This window comes from Pyrgilauda ruficollis, unplaced genomic scaffold, assembly GCF_017590135.1.
Source record: "Pyrgilauda ruficollis isolate IOZ18807 unplaced genomic scaffold, ASM1759013v1 scaffold88, whole genome shotgun sequence".
In the NCBI taxonomy this organism is placed as follows: domain Eukaryota; kingdom Metazoa; phylum Chordata; class Aves; order Passeriformes; family Passeridae; genus Pyrgilauda; species Pyrgilauda ruficollis.
Genome location: NW_024530821.1, coordinates 494,977 through 512,439, shown reverse-complemented (window position 1 = coordinate 512,439; position 17,463 = coordinate 494,977). Strand labels below are relative to the sequence as shown.

Genomic DNA, 17,463 nt, shown 5'->3' with positions numbered 1-17,463 from the left:
TATTTCAAACCCCATTTACCCCTTGAAGTTTTGTTTCAATCCGAGCCGGATTGCGGCCCCTTCCTCCCCTTTGCAGCATCCCCCGGCTGCGGCCCTGGGGGCTCCCGGAGTTACCTGTGCCGAGGGGGTGAGACATCCTCCAGGCGAGCCCCTGCGAGCTCCGGGCGGGCGAGGAAGCGAAGAGCCACCCCCGGAGCATCCTTCTCCCCTCCCCGGTCCCTCCTACCGCCCTCCCCTCGCCTGTGCCGGGCAGGGACCCAGATGGTCCCCGGCTCCCTGGGAGCCCCAGGGAGGAGCAAAGAGCGGGGCGGGGGGGTCCAGGCTGCATCCTGCAGCCATGGGAGGGAGCGTGTGAGGATCTGGAGGGAAAGGCTGGAAGTTGAGGAGATGCCTTGGAGCGCTGAGGGGCAGGAGAAGCAGCCTGGAGCCCAGCAAGGAGGGCAGGAACAGGGAAAGGCGCCCTTCCCCGTGATTTTTTTTAAAGGATTATTTTACAGGAGAGGGTTTTTTCCCTCGTTCCATGCATTTTTCCAGCCCTCCTGGCTTGTAGTGGGTCCCGTGTTCCTTCAGCTCCGTGCTGAGGAGCAGCAAACAGCCAGGGAGAGGCAGATCCCTAAAGATGAGCCTTTCCTAACCCTAGAAAACCGATACTATTAAAAAAAAAAAAAAATTTAAAAAATCGGGGAAGAACATGGAGAGATCCACTTCCCACCAAATGTTCCGTGAGGTCTTTGGAGCTGGGATCACTCTGATATTTCCACCCGGGGCATCAGTCACAGTTTGCTCCTCCTGGGGTGGAAGATGCGGGGCAGAGCCATCTCCTACATTGGTTGTTCCCAAGGGTGATTCCCTCGGGAATTCTGCTGCCTTCCCGGGGGCACGGACAGTGCAGGGCCCATCCTGCATCCCTCGGGATGGGTTCGGATGTGGCTGTGGAGCTGTTGGCAGGCTCGGGAAGCGATTCCCGACACTCTGCCCCGGCTCAGCGCTCCGGGAGCGAGGTGGGAATCTCATCCCAGGACTGTGCGGACACCCAGCCTGGAGGGCTGAGTCTGGGAAAAACACCTTTAAATCTCAGTGATTTATCTCCGGGCAGGGATTTTTGGGGCAGATCTTCCCGAAAAAAAACCCAAAAAAAAAAAAAACCGAAAAAAAAAAAAAGGAAAAAAAAAAAAAAAAAAAAGTGCATCTGCAAGGAAAGCGCCGGTGAGCTAAACCAGGGCTGTTAAAGCTGTGCTTAACGCTGGGGTTCCTCCTTTGCTGCTCGAGCATCGCAGCGTGTGTGGGAGGCTGGTGAAAATAGCTTCCTCGCCAGGCCAGGACGTGCTGGAGGAGCTCCGGGATTTTTTTTTTTCCATGCCAGGTGGGTTTTTTTCCCAGCCCCTCCAGAGCAGCGACGAGCCAGGGTGGGATGGGGCTGATGCACAAACCCTGCAGAGCCTGGGGAGGGGGAATTCACTCAGATTTAACCAATTACACCCGGAATTTCCGAGGAGGAAAAGCGGGATCTGCAGAACTCCCTGCTGCAGGAACCGCCGGATTCTGCAGTCTCCAAACCCAGACAAATTCAGCCAAGGAGAAAAACACCCCCTAAGGACCAGCTCAGGCAGCCTGGGGCCAGATGCCTGGAGAATTTCAGGGAAACAATCTGTGCCCGAGCCACAGATCTGCTCCCAGCCTTGGGAGAGGAGTTAGAGGGAGGACATGGGATGGGGGACAGCCCGGAGAGGTTTTTTTCAGTCTGGAGGGGTTTTTCCAGCTTCCCTGGAGGGATTTTTTCAGCCTGGAAGGGTTTTTCCAGCTTCCCTGGAGGCTGCCTTTGGGAGAACACCACAGCAAGGAGCTCCTGTGCACTAAGGAGAGACAGGGAAGGATTTTTTTCCTCTCGAGGCATCACTGGGAAGCAGCTGGTTCATGCACAGAGGTCGAGTTCATGTCCTGGCAGAGAGGAAGGAAGGAGAAAAGGTGATTTTAGAGGTGAGGAGCTTCCTGGGCTTCCTTTGCTCTGCTCTTCCAGGAATTTTGGCAGAGCCTCAAAATCCTGCAAGAGCTCCAGGGAGCAGAACTGACCCCACTCTGTCTCATCCCAGCCCCATTTCTGTAGGATGCAAGCTACAGCTTTTCCCTTTCAGACCTCCTGCAGGTCTGGGAATTCCAGAGGGGAGTTTCCCCCCATTTTTTCCCAGGGAAATGAGCTGCTCTCACAACTCGGGCAGCAAAAACAGGGGCAGAAAGTCACTCCCAGCTCCTGGGACACTCTCCAAGCAGCCAGAGGGCACATTCTTTGCTTGGGCTGGTTTTGGGGAGGACAGAAGGGAAAACGCCAATTTTCATGTGAAGAAATAATTAAAATAATTATTATTCTTCTGGCTAAAACCCTCGGTGCAGCATTTCTCCAGCCCTGGGCCACGGTGACCTTGCTGAGACACTGCTTCTAGGGCGAGCTGGGAAGCACTAATTGCATTTAATGGCAATTAAGGGGAGGAAATGGCCAGCGTGCCTCAGCTGAGCACTCACTGCAGCTTTCTGCCTTTGGCTGAGAGGACAGCACAGGTTTGGAGGAGCAGGGATGGTGCTGGAGCGAGGTGGGATGAAGCCCAAGGAAGATTATCCGTGCCAAACAAAGGCAGGAAGCAGAAATCACAAAATAAAAAAGTTTCCTGCACCTGCAGCAGGGGAGGGGAGACCAAAATCCTCCCGGCACTTCAGAAAGGCAGTGCCCAGATCTATTATTCCATTTTCATGTACAAATGGCAATTTTATTAACAGCTAATTGTTAATATTGAGCCCTATTAAGTCTAATGGCGAGGTAATAGGCGCCGGTATTAATATGCAAATTTGGAGAAATCTCATTAACTCCGAGGTGTTTCCAGGTCCAGCATCTTCCCTGCAGCACAGATGTTGACATTTCTCCCTTCCAGCAGGCAAAGCCCGCCCAGATGGATAAAATTAATCCCTCAGCTTTTAAGGAGCACCTCGAAGGGTGGATTTTACCTGCAGGGAAATTCGGGATGAGCAGTCCTGGGGTATCCAAACCTTCTCTGTAGGTGCTGCTCCTGTGGTTGTGATCAGGAATAACAAAATCTCAGGGGTTTTAGTGACCCAAATCCCATCCCCTTCTCTTCATGGGCATCTCCTGCTTTCCCTCTGAGGCTCTCCCAAAACCAGCCCTGATGAGCATCAAGGAACATCTCCCTGGAATCACCCAGAAAACAAAAATAAAGTGGTGGGAATGTGGTACCCAAGAGAGGGTTGGATCTCCCAGAAGTGAATCCCTTGCCTTGGGGTCCAATCTCATCCCCTTGGGATGTAATTTAACCATTTACCTATAACTTAAAACTCTGAGAGAGGATTTTTGGGGTGTTTTTTTCTTACTGGATCTCCCAGAAATGAATCCCTTGCCTTGGGGTCCAATCTCATCCCCTTGGGATGTAATTTAACCATTTACCTATAACTTAAAACTCTGAGAGAGGGTTTTGGGGTGGTTTTTTTCTTATTGGTCCTGCCTAAAATAGAAAAAAAAATTAACAAAATTAAACTTTTTGGTTGTTTTTAGAGGCTCCCAGTGCATTTTGCTGTTTGAGCAGGTGGGGAACAATTGGAAATGTCACAGGGAAACGCCATCCAAAGGAGACATTGTTAATAATTCATTCCCAATAATTCATCTCCAAAAGGTGGATTTGCTGAAGAGAAATGTTTTAATCCTGTTCTGTGCAGCCACACTCCCTCTGCTGGAGCCTGCACAGACAACAGGCAGCTTTTAGTCAAGATTTACAAATTTTGGTTGCCTGGGAGGGCTCTCAGGGATTTCTCCTTTCTCCATCAGGGCAAGATGTGCCCACAGCCTCCTCCCGATGTCCTGCACAGCAGTCCCACCATTTCCCCAGGGTCTGGGCATCAGCACAGAGGTGACTTTTGGGGCTCTAAGGACTTGCAGGGCCCTACTTTTTGGCCGCTTTAGTTTTGGAGAAATCCAGCAAAGTTTGCACAATTCTAGCTTGGCAGGCCACGTTGCTCTGGGGCGAGTGGCCGCGTTTTCCAGGGGAAAAAGAAGTCATTTCCCCAGGGTCTGGGCATCAGCACCCTAAATAATTCTGTGATCCTGTAACACCTCCGGCCCCTCCCCAGCAGGGATGCAGAGCAAACACTGCTGGCCAAACCTTTGCTAAAGGACAGCAGGACAGGTCCCTGGGGAGCAGCAGGAGGAGGGAACAGCACTGCAGGACATCAAGGCCAGCCTGGAGCTGGGAGAGGGAGCTGGCAGGGCTCTGTCCCCCTTGGAGCAAAACACTCCATGAAAAGCTTTTCTGCCACCTTTTTTTTGGTGCCTGGCTTTGAGCAGAAGTTGCTGCTTGAAGGCAACACCCTGGAATTGTCCAAGGCTTGGAGCAGCCTGGGATAATGGGAGGTCCTTGCCCATGGGATGAGAGGGGATTTAAGGTCCTTCCAACCAAAACCATTCCATGATTCCTGCTTTTCACACAGGATTTGGGGCTGGTTGAGCTTGAGTCAAGCCCTGCACTCCCCAACTTCCCATTCCGAGCCCGGGGCTCTCCGTGCTGGAGGGGGCTGGGCTGAGGCTCTCCGGAGGCTGGAGCAGATTTTGGAGTTTTGGGAGTGGAACCCTTCCCGGTGTTCTCCTCCCTGTCCCCTAGATGGCACCGGCTCTCAGCACATCAAATTCCCGATGAAAAGCAGCAGGTTCTGGTGCCTGTGAAGGCTCAGGGCCAGAAACAAACACAAAATCCACCCTGAACATTTAAAAGGAAAAAACAAAATTAAAAAAAAAAAAAATTTAAAAAAAAAGAAGCTACAATTAATTGTTTTTTTTGGCTTGTACACGGAAAAATTCAGATTTCTGACCCTTGGCTGGCTGCAGTGTTTTTGCTGCTCTCTCTTCTGGTCCATCTCTGGGTTCTGCATCCCCCCAAAATTCAGGGGACAGGGAATAAGTGGTTCCTTCTCCCCAGCTTTGCTGCAGTGGTACGTGGAAATCTGAGAGACCCTGTCACACCTGGCTCACTCCAGGAAGATATTTCAGTTCTTTATAGGGCTGGGAAGTGCAGGGAGGAAAATTCCAACTCCCTTTTTAGCTTAAACCAAAGCAGGGGATCGAGGAGGGAAAATTACTGACAAACCCATCAGTTTGAAGAGGCAGCCACCCGAAATAATCCCTTTTACCATGCCCTCCATGGCACAGGGCAAACCCACACACCACATCCCTGGGGCCTGGCTCTTCCTTGGACACTTTATCCATGAAATTTTTGGCCATCTCACATTTCAATCCTCCTGCAGAGCACCACGAGTGTCCTGGTGGGGAATGTGAAGGAAACACCTCCCCAGCTCTGCACCAAATGCCACCAACATTTAAACCCATCTCACTGTAAAATCTGCCCTGGACAGGGGCACTTGGCACCTTGCAGAGGCTCATCCAAAAGGAATCCATGCAGGAGGTGCCACACACGTCCCTCCTGCTGCTCAGCACCCATCCAGGCAGCTGCAGGGTCCCCAGAGGGCTCTGTTTGAGCACAAGCCCTTCTCACCCATTTTCCTCTCCTTTTGGGGCTCTCCAGCCTGAGCAGGAGGGAGCAGCCCTGGGCTGGGGCAGGTTCAGCACAGGCACATCCCATGGCACAGCAGGGAGCATCTCCCGTCCCAAAAATCAGGGGGAACCCACCCAAATTAACACCACCCAAACTGCTGCCCCTGTTCCTGGGGTTCTGTCTATTTAGGAATTGGGATTTTTTTTAAAAAAAATATATAGATTTATATGAGGGTCAGCAGCAGCTCGTGCTGATGAAGGTCAGAGCTGGAGGAGGAATCCCACAGAACCTGGGGAGATGCAGTGACTGGAGACCAGGGACAATAAAATTGTTGCAATATTGGCATTATACATTTATATTATATATATATATTTTAATATTATATATATATATTTATAATGTTACATATTTATATTTATATAATATGTATTATTTTATAATATATATAATTATATATATATAATATATATACTATATTATATATATTATATATATAATATATATTTTATATTTTAATATATATAGGCATTATTTATTATCAACAAATAATGATATAATAATACCAATAGCGATATAATAATATAGCAATAGATCAGTATACAGGGATTGATATATATTACATCAATATATCAATATTAATATCATAATATCAGTAAATAAATGTTGCAGTTTATGTGCTGGCAGGCTCTGGATTGTCCCAGATCCTGCTCTGAGACCCACACAGCCATTCCCAGCCTCACCTCAATCTCGTGTCCTTGTGAGCTCCTCTTTGAGTTGCAGGAGGTTGGAGTTGGCAGCTGGGGGCTGGATCCTGAGGCAGGTAACAAATTCACTCCTTGGAGAATCCCCAGGCTCCCCAGTGACAACATTCACCTGGATTTGGGCTCATCTCTGGTTTGGGTGATGCCAAGGAAGTCAGAGCCAGCTCCAGATGCTGCCAGTGCACCAAATTAGGTAAAAAGTGCAGTTATTCTCCATTAAATGATGAAATAATCCAATTTTTGGCTCCCCAGACTCTCCCGTGTCAGACATGTGCTCTTACAGTCACAGCTGAGATTCTCAAGGGCTCCAGGTGCTGGGGATTACACAAATATATCCCCAGTCCCCAGAGAAACACCCTCAGCACTGGGAGAGAATCCCAGATAAAAGCAAAGACAGGGATTGGGCAAAAACGTAGAAATATATAAACAACATATTTCATTTTAATTTCCATTTTAAATACAGAGCTATGTTATACAGCCAAGGAATTCCCTCTTCCTCCCTCCCCCTCCAAGCAACTCTTATCAAAAGAAATCCTTCACTGGAAAATCAACACCAGATCAGGGACGTGCTCTGGGAGAGCCTCTTTAGCAAGTGCAATATCCATGGGCCAGAAATCCCTGCACAGGGACCTCCCTCACTTCAAATCCTTCCTCAGAATCCTGGGACAAACCTCCTGGGCTCCCATGGAGGAGGATTTAACCAGTTACACGTCATGGGGGCAAATAAACCCAGCACTGCTACCCTGGAAATGCACCCTGTGCTGCAGGGAGAGGGGATGCAGGGCTGGAGATGAGCTGGGTCTGCCCCTGGAAGGTTTCTCCTCTCAAGCAGGGCTTATCCTGCATTTACACTCCCTCCAGGGAAAGCAGAAGGGGAAATGAGGGGGTATTTAGGATATTTATGTATTTAGGATACGCCTTTCTCAGGTGGGAGCACGGGGAAGTGTGGCATTCACATTCTCTGGAAAATTCCCTTCGCCCAGGGTTTTTCTCCTGGGAAGCTGAGAAGCCTCAGAGAAAAGGAAAACAATTCTTATCTCATTTGCTTCCCCTGTGCTGTGCTCATGGGGAATGTGTTTGGAGATTGTTCACCCACAGGTGATTGTTTCACTGGGTTCTGCTGTGAGTTGTTTTCACTCTTTGGCCAACCAGGGCCAGGCTGTGTCAGACTCTGGAGAGAGTCACAAATTTTCATTATTATCTTTTTAGCATTCAGTAAGCATCTTTTCTGTATTCTTTAGTATAGTTTAGTATAGTATTCTTTAATATAATATAGATAATAAAATCATAAATTAGCCTTCTGAGAACATGGAGTCAGATTCATCATTCCTTCCTTCATCAGGGCACCCCACAAATAAATTAAGGAAGGGGTTGGTTTGCATTAATTTGAGGGTGTACTTTCTTTGGGTAAAGTTTGGGGTTTTTTAGCAGCTGAACTGTTGCAGTTTTTAGTAAGAGAATTTCTGTTTTTTGGGGTAACATCTCATAGGATCATGGAATGTCCTGACTTGGAAGGCACCCACAAGCATCATTGAGTCTGATCTTTCCTTCGTGGGGTCAAGGTACAAACTCACACCAACAAAGGACAGGGAAAGGAAGGGATAAACACCTCCAAAACCAGCAGAGCCCTCAGTCACTGATTAAACCAGTGTGACACCATGGGCTAAACCCTCCCAGGGTCAATCAGCAGCTCCTCACTCCCCAGTGGCAGCTGTGCTCTGCAGCTGGATCATTCCTTCTCCCATGGGAACAGATCCCCTTGGACTTGCTGGGCTCCTCAGAGCGTGGCCCAGCTCCAAAGGGACACATCCAACACCTCCCAGGGGCTGCAGCTTCCAGACTTGGCCACTAATTCCCAGGATCATAATTAGTTTTTAATATCAGAAGTGGTGGAGATGGGAGGGAGCTGCACCTGGGCAGGCAAGGGGAGCTCTGCAGTGAAGGGCCTGGAGGGACAGGACACAGGGAATGGCTTCCCACTGCCAGAGGGCAGAGATGGGTGGGAAACTGGGAAGGAATTCTGCCCTATGAGGGTGGGGAGGGGCTGGGATGGAATTCCCATAGCAGATCCAGGCTGCTCCTGGATCCCTGGAAGTGTCCAAAGCCAGGTTGGACAGGGCTTGGAGCAACCTGGGATAGTGGAAGGTGTCCCTGCCCTGGCTGGGAGTGAAACTGGAGGAGCTTTAAGGTCCTTTCCAACCCAAACCTTTCTGTGGCTCCATGAAGATGTGATTCCCATAAAATCCTGCTCCAGCAGGCCAGCACTCCCTGGAGGTGCTGTTTGAAATCAGTGGCACTGGTCCCAGATTTGAGCAATGTGATGCTTTGAACCCCAGGGAGCTGCCAGCAGAGCTCCCAGGGGAAGCAGCTCCCGACAGGAGGGGACACGGCCGGAGCTCTGTCACCCCCACCAAAGAGCTCCCCCCCAGCACTGGGGATGCTCAGGACACCCAGGGCTGCACCTTCTGCTCCAGCCACCTCTGCAGAACCACCCAGGTCCTCCAGTCATGGAAAACTTACCTCAAACAAGCATCCCAGGACACCAGCTGCTGCTGTGCAGCTGAGAACTGCTCCCAGCCCTCCCAAAATCAGCACTGGAATCAGTTCCCCACGTGTTGAATTTGCTAAGGAGGAGTTCCTGCAGGCCCCTGATCACATCACGAACACCTCACTGCTGCAGAGCTCCTGCTTCTCCCCACGTGCTAAGAAGTGCCAGCATCACTCAGATCAGGAGGGAGAGACTTTATTCTCAAGCTGTTTTCCCCAATTCTTTGCATTTTCCTCCCCTTCTGTGTGCCCCTTCTGGGGCACTGCTCCTGCAGCAGCAGGAATTTGTCTCCTGGATGAAGAGCAGAGTCTCCAAGTGAGCAGCTCTTTGCAGGAGAGGCAGATGGGGAGCAGAAGGCAGCAACTCCCCCAGGACAGGCTCTTCAATATTTAATGTGACATCAGAGCAGAGCTGAGCCATCCCAGCTCACGCAGCGTTTTGTACAAGGCAAAGAAAGACACAGCCAGGGAAGTGTGAAAGGAAAACACCCAAAAGCCAAAGAGCAAAGTGCTAATTTGTGATTCTAAAGCTTGTACTGCAACAACTCCCTCCCCTCTGCTCTGCCCACAACGCTGATGGTTTGCTCTTCGCAAGCAGTGCTGCAGCCACGAGTGCAATGGCCAGGGTTTGGTCCTTCAGTGCCTTAATCAGACAGCAAAACAATTAGAGAAGATGATTCTCTTCTAACATTCACAGGCCTCAGCACAGAAAACAACCCAGCCCCACCCCATTATATCTATTTAGGTTGTTTTGGAAGCTTGGCAGATGAAAGGAGGACATCCCAACTGGAACAGGAGCCATAAAGGAGATTTCTGAAGAGATGGGGAGGTGCAAATGCTGCACAGTTATAAATCCTTCATCACTGCTTATCAGGCAAAGGAGCCCCAAGGAGCAGCCACTGCCAGGCACAGGCTCAGGTTTTCCAGGAAAAATTCCCACTCAGCATTCCCCAGTGGAAATTCCAGAGGCAGCTTCTAGAACGGGCTGGGGAAGCAGAGAGCTGGGTCAGGAGATGACAGCAAACAGCTCGCACTGAGTTTTGGAGGGACAGACACAACAGAGGTGCTTGAGCCACCCCTGGATCTGCCCATCAGCGTTCTAGGCAGGTAAAAACCCTGCAAAGGGCAGATCCAGAATGCAACAAATAATAAAAAAAGGTTGGGAAGGAGTAACATGAATGTGTGACGATGATGGTGCAGATCCTGTGGGACACACTGGAAAACAGGAGCTGCTTTTGGTGATGGGACAGTCAGGTCCCTTTCTTGTTGCTGAGATCTCCACAAAAACCCTCCCAAACCAATCCCTGCCCTCCCACCTCCAAATCTACCCAACTTTGGGGGAACTTCCTGCTCCTCCCAGGAGTGTCCACAGAGCAGCGTGCAGCAGCAGCTCCTAAAGCAGCCAAATATCACGAGCAGAAGTTTGTGATGTCTCAGTCTCTGGGTGAAGCTGCGGGTGTGGAATGTTGGGGAAGAACCTACAACTGTACATAAGTGTGGCCATCAACCCTGTTTCTTTCCAGAGCATCCCAGTTCCCTGGATCATCAGGAAGCTCGTGTTGTGTCCCACAGTGCTGGGGCTCATCTTGGACCTCTTCACCAGCAGCAGCTCTGAGCCAAACCAGCTGAATCCCTTTACTCCATTCCCATCCTTCTGCAGCACATCCAAGTGGAGCTTGACATTTATTAAATAACTTCAAATGTTGGTGCCAGGGAGTTTGGGGTTGTTGCAGTGCAGTTGTCAGCTGTGCTTCCAAAGCAATCCCAAAAGTGCTGCACTGCTTGTTCAACAAGTTCCACCTTTTCACCAACTTCCCTTCATTTACACGGACAAACACATCAAATCCCACACACAGCACGTCAAGGACGTCTTCAAAAGCAACAAAAGAAAGTCTCAGACCAACAAAACCAGTCAGGTACAAATCCAATTTTAATTGTCAAGCTCACTTCTAGCTCCTACATTCAACGCAAGGATCAAAAACTACAAGTTTGAGAGTAGAATTTTATTCTATCTCCAGTTTCTGATTGTTTTGGCAGCTGTCAAACGGCAACTTCCAAAATCCACTCGTTTCAGAAGCTTCTCCCTACCTTGCAATGCCAGGTGAAGCCCACGGACTCTCCCAACAGCTCTTGACACCTTTCAGACTCAGTTCTTTGGCAACAGTTATACAGAGCATTGTGCGTATATAAAGAGCTTATAATAAAACTTCTTTTACATTCTAATTGTCTTAAACCTTCACAGAAGTATTAAAGTGCTCAATCAACTCTGAACAAACCCTCCTTCCCTAGTCAGCTACTTCCTGGAAACGCCTGCACTTATGTCAGCAAAACCAGAAGCAAACAAGAAGAGAAAAGGCAAGGAAAAATAAAATAAATCCTCTGCAGGATCATGAAAACCCCTTCTGAGACAAGAGGCCTCGAGTCTCACATCTCCCTTCCACCCAGATATTGAGACATAGGTCCAAATGTTCAATCAGTCCAAGCCAGCACAGCATTTTTCCCCCCCACACAAGCTGTGCTGATTTCCCATCAGCTGATTCTTTGGCCCCTGACTTCTGTAAGAACAGAAACTCTACAGAACAGAATCCTACTGATGCTACAAAGAAAATACAAACACTGAAGTCACACCGGTGAAGGAAAAGAAAAGACACAAACAAGAGTTGTGGTCGATATTTAACCCTCCCTGCTGCCTGGATTTTCAATTCTCTCTGCAACGTTTGACACTATTTGAAATGGATTTTTCAAAAAGGCTTTAAATGGGGACATTTTTGGCCCTTCTAAGTGGGGGATGGAGGGTGCATCTCAAAACTATTTCATCTGGTAAAACCTGCAGGCCAGTCCACCCCACTATGGCTCTGTGCCTGAGGAAATCCCACCCAGAGCCTCAAAGAGAACCAAAGCCACATTCCCTTGGGCACATCCTGTCCTTCCCCTAGCCACAACACCCAAAATATCACTTAACCCACCCCCCAAGGTGACTCCTTCCTGGGGAGACACCAGGAATTCACCCACAGGTCACGTGTGTGTTACAGCTTTACTCAGCCAGAGGATGACACCTCTGATTGCAGCTTTGCTTAAATCTTTTGACATCTGTGGGAATAACATGTTATTTCAGCCTCAGCAGCCCTCTGCACTCCCTGGCTTCCAGCAGGTCCTGAACTGCTGCCTGTCACCTGCCCTTTTGCTGTTGACTGAAGATCAGACAGAGTTCTGCCACCTCTGAAATCCTGCCTGCCCCTGTTCCTACACGCAGCCCTTGCTAACAGCTCTGAGTGATCCTGGCACAGAAATGACTCAAAAGCCAGGGAATCTTGGGGAAAATGGTCAGAAACCACATTTGGGTTTGTACCTGCTCTTGTCAGATGTGGCAGGAGCTGCCCCTGGTGCCCCTGAAAGCCAAATTCCCTGCCTTGACGCACTGGGGTGGTCACCCTGACCCTGAGACTTCTCACACCAGCTTGGTGCCACATGAAGGTCGTGTTTTTGCTATCTGTGACATTGTTTTGCTTGCTAAGCTGAGGGGTTTTCCCTACAATTCCCCCAGGGATATAAAATCATGGATACAGGAACTCTCATTGCTCTCCTCCCTCGAGTCTCAATACAAAGGGTTTCGTAAGAAAATGCAAAAATTAGTTCTGCACACGTGTTTGAGAGCCGTGGGCAGCTCCACAAAATTCATTACCTTCTGATCTTTGGTGCAAATACACCAAATCTGCAGTGGCTTGAGCCTGGCTTAGCATCAGCACAGGAGCTTTGCACCCAAAGCCTTCCTCCCTCATGGCTGGGTTGGTCTCCCTCACCATGCTGGGGTGGGAGGAAAAAACTCTGCACCATTTACTGGGCAAGCAACTGGTAATAAACATTTCTCTGTGCTGATAAATTCATATTTTACATTCCTTTTCTTCCCTCATTTCTACTCTTTTGAAAGTTCATCACCGAGGTCCACAATTTTCTGAACATTTTTAGCTGTGACCTGCGACGTGCCAAGCACTGAACTAAAGGGCAGCTTGTTTCACAGTACTCCAAATAAGAAAACTGACCATAGTACAAGCAAAATTAAATAAACTGAAATATAAAAGACAGCAGAAGTTAAGATTCATCCAGAAATATAATATAACATCTGGGAGGTGGAGGGGGGGGGGGAAGTGGAAATCAGCTAAACAACAGAAACAATGAAATGACCAACAAGTATTGATTAGGTGAAAAGAGGAAAACTTTCATTGCATTCTGTACATCAAAATTAAATGAAAAATTCACATGTTGGAGCCTCGAGACAGAATGATGAAGGTCTCAAGCCACAGAAAGGAGAAAGCAAAGAAAACACCTTGAAGAAAGCAACACATGAACAAAACCAGTAACTGAGCAGCTTCCAAAGGAATAAAAGTGACCATATCTCAAATGAGAAAAAGCAGCACTGAAGCAGAGAACAAGTTTATGGTCAGGACATGGTGGGTAACACTGACTGCACAAAACACTTGTGAATTTGGAAAGAACCAGGCCTATTTGTATATCTATGCAAAATATATACACAACTCCATATGTATATATGTACACATAGGCACTACTGTACATATGTATATGCAACCTCGACACAACTGCCCTCTGGGTGCAGGCAAAAAATGCTGCAGTTGTGCAAAAACCTACAATTCTGTGTTTGATTACCCCGGAGAAATGGGAGAAAGAGCCAAACTAATGCCCAAACAGCTCAAACCCAGCAGGGGTTTCATCCACGGGGCCATTCCAGCCCAGCCTCTGAATGTTCCCAGCTCATTTGCTGGGATTACAAATTCATCCAAAACTGTGGGTTGTAGCAGTACACATTGCAACTGTTTCCAAACCCATTCATGTGAGAAAACAGGCACCAGCTCTCCAGACATCAGGGGTTTAGCACGAGGCCATCCCACCCAGAAGAGCAATTTGGGAATACTGGGTGCACAGGGAATTGGGTTCAAAGGCCAGGCCAGGGCTGTCATTCTGTACAACAAGGGTCAGTTGCTGTTCTTAGTGTTGGGGAAGAAAAGGATGCGGTGCATTAAAAAAATCCCCCCCCACCCTCCAACAAGGGGAACACAGGACAACTCTGGATGCTCCAACCACGCAGCCAGGCTGATCTTCGGGGTTGGTGTGGTTGGGGATGTGGAAAGAAGCATTTTCCATTAATCTTGTTCGCCTCACAGCTCCAGAGAGCAGCGTCCTCTCAATCCCAGGCTCCCTCGGTCTGGCACGGGCCCCGTGGAGCTGTGACAGGAGTGCATTGCCAACCTCAGAGCACGAAGAAAGTGGTGAAAGGAAACTGCAGGGATGGTCCCACGGCTCGGCTGGCCCCAGAGGGGCTGTCTCTGCTGCTCTGCAGGCCAGGAACCCTCAGTACTCGGCATCCATGGCATCCAGGTACTTGGCCTCGATGATCCTGGGGAGCAGGTTGTACCTAGGGCAGAGCAGACAGGGCTCAGTCCCTGCTTCTGCAGCATTTTTCTCCCTGTCCCAAAGCTCCCGGGTGAGATTGGCTGGGACAGTCACCCAGTGAGGGGGACACAAAGTGGGGACAGCAGAACCCCACAAAAGCAACCACAGCGTTTATGGGAACAGCAGTGCCAGGCTCCCTCTGCAAGAGCCTCCTCCTTCTGGAGGAAGGAGAAAGGAAAAACCTAAAAACACCTAAAAAAACTTTTTTTTCCCCCGGAATGAAGCTGGAAAGGAAAGAAAGCATCTTCATCCTCACTGGAGGAAGTCACTTTCCCAGAGCTCTGTCACCACCAAGTCCTCAGGGTGACAAAAATACAGAGGTGAAAGCCATGACTCCAAACAAGACCATCCTGAGCTGCTGTCTGGCTTCTCCATGTGGAGATGCATGGACAAACACATGTAAAACAAATTACTTACTTAAAAAAAAAATATAAACTTACTTTAAAAAGTAAGTTTACTATAAAAATTTTTATTAAAAAAATACTATAAATTTATTTTAAATTTGGTTTTTTGCAAGAACATCCTCACAAATTAATATATTTGGATTAGAAAGGCACTGTGAAGCTGCTCTTGTAAATCTCGTAAATAAATAAAACTATTCACACAAATAAATAAACTTATATAGATACATTTTAAATAAAAACCCAAATAATATATTTATATAAATAATATTATATACATAATTTTTAAAATAAGGACTAACACTACTTTCACACTACTTTCACACATTAAAATCAAATCTAAATTAATTTTAAAAGTATTTTTAAATAACATTTTTAATTAATTAAATATTTTATAAATAAAATAGTTTGTATTTTATTATAGGGTATTTTATAACTAAAATACCCTATAATAAAATACAAACTATAACTCAACAACAACCACAACAACAACAAAAAAAGACAATTAAAAAAAACCCCAATGCACATTTATGTGGCATTTCCCCTTGTTTAACAAGGAAGTGACTCTTCAGCTGTTAAAATAACTCATAAAGCACCAAAAAATCAATTTCAGATTTCAACTGCTGAGCACGAGATCCCAAACATCACTTATTAATGAGAAATACCAGGATCTCCTTAAATAGACCCATCACAGAATAAAATGTTTGAGAGCCACGGGAGCCCAGATAAGAGACAACTTGGAGAGAAGATTCTTCTGTGGGCAACCAAAAACTCATCATGCCAAAATTCTGGATCTAAGCTGGGAACTGGGAATTCCCAAAGAGATCAAGTTTTCTTCCAACAGGCTGTTTTCCACTGCAGTCATGGATTTCAGTGGCTTCTCAGGATGTGTCTGAGACCACACCAGGGATCCCTCACTCATGACAACACAAATCATGTTTCTCAAGCTGTTGGATGGATGGAAATGTGGCTTTGGGACGTGGCTGAGTTCTGGATGGGACACCAAGCCATGCCTCACTCATTTGTGTTTGATTCTTGAATTTTCTCCCTGGCTGCTGTCCCATCTCCTCTTTCTCCCTTCACTTCTTTAAAAAAAAAAATTGGAGAAAATATATTAAATTTCTTCAACTGCCTCATCTATTTAGAGTGCCAAAACTTTGGGAAAAAGTCATTAACTACAGAGCTCATGGATCATGGTTCTGCCTTCTTGGCTGGAGGCCACGGAACCTACATGAAGGCAAAAGAAATCAGAGGAAGCAAAGCCAAGGGCAAATTTCCATGCAGTGCCAGGCAGCAGCATCTTCCCCTTGGCAGCAGGGCTGATTATCCAGCTGCTGGGAAAAAACTGCCCTGGAAAGAGAATTGAGTTAGCAACACAGAGGGTAGAAAGTGACAGCATCTTATTTACTGAAAAGAAGATATATTTGCATATTAGTATCTAGCTCTGAGTGCAAAATCAGGTTTTTTGGACTGCATTCTCTCCACACTAATTGAGTTTTTTATACCATGGCCAATACCTGAATTTGGCTGAGTATGCCCCACGTTTTCTGTTCTGCACTGAGCTGCAATTCCCACAAGAGCCACTCATCCAGCACTGCTCACAGATGGAATATTTACCAGTCACTCATCCAGGCACCCCAAGTGCCACCAGTGTGAAGGGCAGGTGAGGCATTACTACCAGAGGAACAATAATTTCTGTGTTTTCCAAGCCTGTTTATCTTTTAAAATCCAGCCCAAATGGCTCTGACCTGATCCTGTTGAAAGCCGTGGTAGCTCTAACATTTGCTTTAGTTTCAGAGAGGACTGGACCCATCTTTATCAGCCAAGGAAAACACCACAGCAGGTGGTGCAGATTAGCAGATTGGCAGCCCTGGACTTTGGGATCAGAGGCAAAATCTCTGGGACTGCAAGCTCTGAGTCAAGCAGATATCACTGGTACCATGCTGGCCTAAAAATAATCAAGTGGACTGGAAACTTGATCTGTTCCTTCCAAGATCTTTTTATGGTCTCTCATTATATCCACAGGACTGAGAGCATGAATTATTTAACTGGAGAATGATGGGCAGTGGCTGCTAATGAACCCCAAGGAAAAAATTAGTTAAATTTCTTAAAAATTCTCTCTCAAGTCTCTCTCTGTGTAGGATATTGTGGGGTCCTCCCACCTTTAAACATCTATTTTAAGCCTAAATGTGGACAGTTTCACCCAACTGATCACTGACAGGGGCATCCAGCAGTGCAGGAGGTCTGGGAGGTCACCAGAACACTGGGTAAGAGATAAGGATTCCTCTTAGGAAAAGTTTCTCCCTCTGCTGGAAAATCAAATTGCGAAGTGATAAGGAACATTATCAAATACCACCTAGAGGTTTGGACTATGGCTTCTCAGGAAGACCAGGCATTGCACAGGCACTAAAAAGGAGAGTTTTTGCCTCCTAGGAGGCTGGAAGAAGAGCACTTGCCAGCCCAGAACCCTTTGCACAACTCCCAGCAGCAGTGAAATCCTGATTTCTCCTCAGGCCTGAGCAACTGGTACAAAAACCCTCCTCATTACCCACTCCCAGGAGCTGCTTAGAGCCTGGAAAATGCAGAAAACCCTCCTGAACCACTCCCACTTCATGCAATAGTTGGGATTGGAAGGGACCTCTGGAGATCACCCAGCCCAATCCCCCTGGAGCAGGTGACACAGGAATGTGTCCAGGTGAGTTTGGAATGTCTCCAGAGAGGGAGACTCCAGGGCCTCCCTGGGCA

General features: G+C 47.6%; 1 protein-coding gene across 4 annotated transcripts in view; it reads right to left on the bottom strand.

Moving 5' to 3' along the window:
- Positions 1-10,763: 10,763 nt before the first annotated feature.
- The window catches only part of SLC4A11 (solute carrier family 4 member 11), a 97,293-nt gene continuing 90,593 nt past the window's right edge, over positions 10,764-17,463 (bottom strand). For all 4 annotated transcript variants that reach the window (XM_041488147.1, XM_041488145.1, XM_041488146.1 and 1 more), the window contains one exon: positions 10,764-14,279. In XM_041488147.1, coding sequence (XP_041344081.1) covers positions 14,216-14,279 — 64 coding nt within the window. In that variant the 3' untranslated portion in view covers positions 10,764-14,215. The remainder of the gene's footprint in view (positions 14,280-17,463) is intronic.